The sequence below is a fragment of the Pteropus vampyrus genome, unplaced genomic scaffold (genome assembly GCF_000151845.1).
Source record: "Pteropus vampyrus isolate Shadow unplaced genomic scaffold, Pvam_2.0 Scaffold4865, whole genome shotgun sequence".
Lineage (NCBI taxonomy): Eukaryota > Metazoa > Chordata > Mammalia > Chiroptera > Pteropodidae > Pteropus > Pteropus vampyrus.
The window spans coordinates 1886-4273 of NW_011893646.1; the positions used below are offsets into that span (position 1 = coordinate 1886).

The window sequence follows — 2388 nt, forward strand, 5'->3', positions numbered from 1 at the left end:
GGTCACTGGCTGCACACCCCCAGGCCCTGTTGTCAGGATTTTTATGGAGGTCCCATTACACAGGCACGAATGATTAAGTCCTTGGCCATTGGCATTGACTCAACCTCCAGCCCCTCTCCTGTCCCTTAGCTCTGGGGATGAGGTGAAATTTCCAGCCCTCCCATCTCATGATTGGTTCTTCTGGCAAAAGTCCCCATCCTGAAACTATCTAGGACCCCACCAAGAGTCACCTCAGCCAGAATAAACCCTGGAGTGGTTGGGAGGGGCTCGTTGTGAATTGTAAAAGACGCTCAGATTGTCACTTAGGCAATCCCTAGGGTTTTAGAGGCTCTGTGCCAGAAACCAGGGACCGAGGCCAAATGCATACTTCTTATACCACAGGTGGGTTTGCCCCTTAGACTCTTACCATCACAGAGGAGGGTCTGGGCCCCGCGATTACGTGAGCTGTCCTTCTCCAGGCCACCAGCGCAAATCTACCCCAGCTAGTCCTCTTGGCCAGAGTGCTCCTGATTTCAGCTCTTGCAGTCAAAGCCTCATGCCTCTCCTCTCTCTCTCTGGCATGATTTCAGATTGAAGCCAACCCCAGCCAGTCGATGCTGACTTTGGAGGGAGAGGATGTCAGGGAGTTGGAGAAGGCCGTGCAGCACGTCGCCTACCTGAACTCCCGGCAGTTCCCCACACCTGGGATCCGGAGGCTCAAACTCAGCAGCACCGTCAGGTACCTGCTGACTTTTCACAGTAACCGTCTGCTCGCTGATCCTCGAGAAGGAAACGTGTGTGCTCAGGTGTTTAGACGACCCCGCCTCCCTTCCGTGAGGAACGGTGGCCGTCACCCGTACCGGAAAGTCTGAACAATGTCTTTCAGTGGTTTGGGGGCACATCCCGAGAGTGGCCGCCGTCGTCCGTATTTGTGGCATCCGTGTGTGCCACCTCCACCTGCCTCTCGGAGCCCTGACCTGGCCTTCCCTTCCCCGCTGGCAGGTGTTTTAACGAGGCCGCCTGCATTTCAGTCCCCCCGGTAGACGGCTGCGTGATGGTTTTGCAGCCCGAGGAGCCCAAGATCAGTCTGAGTGGCGTCCACCACTTTGCTCGAGCGGCTTCCGAGTTTGAAAGCTCGGAGGGGGTTTTCCTCTTTCCCGAGCTTCGGATCATCAGCACCATCACGCGGGAAGTGGAGCCCGATGGCGAAGGGGACGAGGACCCCACAGGTGACAGCCCCTGTGCCCGGGGTGGCAAGAACCCTGCTCCCCGCCTGGGCCCTTCGTCTCTGGGGTTCGGGAGATTGGGTGCCTGCTGCTGCTCTGGGTGTGCCTCTGCAATCCGGCCGGGGCCAGAGTGCATTCTCCCTTGGGGAACCCACCTGGAGGGGCCTTCGCTGTCCCCGAGGAGGTCGAGGACGACACTGTTGCAGGAGACACTCAGTGTCTCACACCTGGAGCTGCACCTCTGCTGGCTGCTCAGCCCACATCTCAGGCCTTCCCAGTGGTCAGTGCTCCTAGGTGCATCAAGTACCCCCTTTCTTGAAACTGACTCTCCCGTTCCTCCGTCACCTGTCCTTAAAAAGACTCTGTGACTTTGAGGATGAGCCGGCAGGCTGTCAGTGTGACGAGCCTCTTTGGGCTCCGCGGCCTCTGCTATTTCTGGGTGGGCTGTTTTCGCAGTTCAAGAGTCCCTGGTGTCTGAGGAGGTCGTGCACGACCTGGACACCTGCGAGGTCACAGTGGAGGGGGAGGAGCTGAACCCGGAGTGGGAGAGCCTGGAGGTGGACGCGGCTCGTCTGCAGCACAGTGGCATCGAGGCGAGCAGCTCTGGCCTGGGCATGACATTCACAGGTGAGAGGAGTGGGGCCCGTCAGTCTGGGGGCGCCGAGCCTTACCCCGCATCTGGAACTCAGTGTCGTGGAGGAGATGGGAGTTGGGCTGCTAACCGGGGTCAGTGCCAGCTACACGCGTCCTCCCAGGCAGGACGAGGACGTGCAGGCCCTGCCCTGTGTCCGGCCCTTACGAGAGGTAGAAGTCAGGCACGTGGCAACACAGCCCGAGAGGGAAGACCCCCCCGCGCCCCCGCACACTTTGCACTTGTCACTGTGGTGGGAGAGCCAGAACGTGTGGCGGGCTCGCTCAGGCGACCCAGAAGCCTCTCTGCAGCCTGCCTTGGCCCTGGTCCCGGCCCTGCCCCTGCTCCCAGCCTCCACCACCAGGCCATCTTCTCACGTCCACCCGCAGGTGTGGACACCATGGCCAGCTACGAGGAGGTCTTGCACCTCCTGCGCTATCGGAACTGGCACTCCAGGTCCTTGCTTGACCGGAAGTTCAAGCTCGTCTGCTCGGAGCTGAATGGACGCTACATCAGCAATGAATTTCAGGTGGAGGTGAGTGCGGAGCTTCC

The 2388-nt window shown here is 59.9% G+C and overlaps 2 protein-coding genes across 2 annotated transcripts in view; both read left to right on the forward strand.

The window, feature by feature from the left end:
* The window catches only part of LOC105310505 (calsyntenin-1-like), a 2066-nt gene extending 1864 nt beyond the window's left edge, over nt 1-202 (forward strand). The window contains exon 4 of the mRNA XM_011386681.2: nt 130-202. Coding sequence (XP_011384983.1) covers nt 130-202 — 73 coding nt within the window. The remainder of the gene's footprint in view (nt 1-129) is intronic.
* A 341-nt stretch (nt 203-543) lies between these two features.
* LOC105310504 (calsyntenin-1-like) lies at nt 544-2377 on the forward strand (the record flags this gene model as incomplete). The annotated part of the gene is made up of 4 exons (XM_011386680.2): nt 544-718; nt 982-1208; nt 1662-1832; nt 2226-2377. Coding segments are annotated over exons 1-4 (675 nt in total), but the record flags the coding sequence as incomplete, so codon positions are not given.
* Nucleotides 2378-2388: the final 11 nt, after the last annotated feature.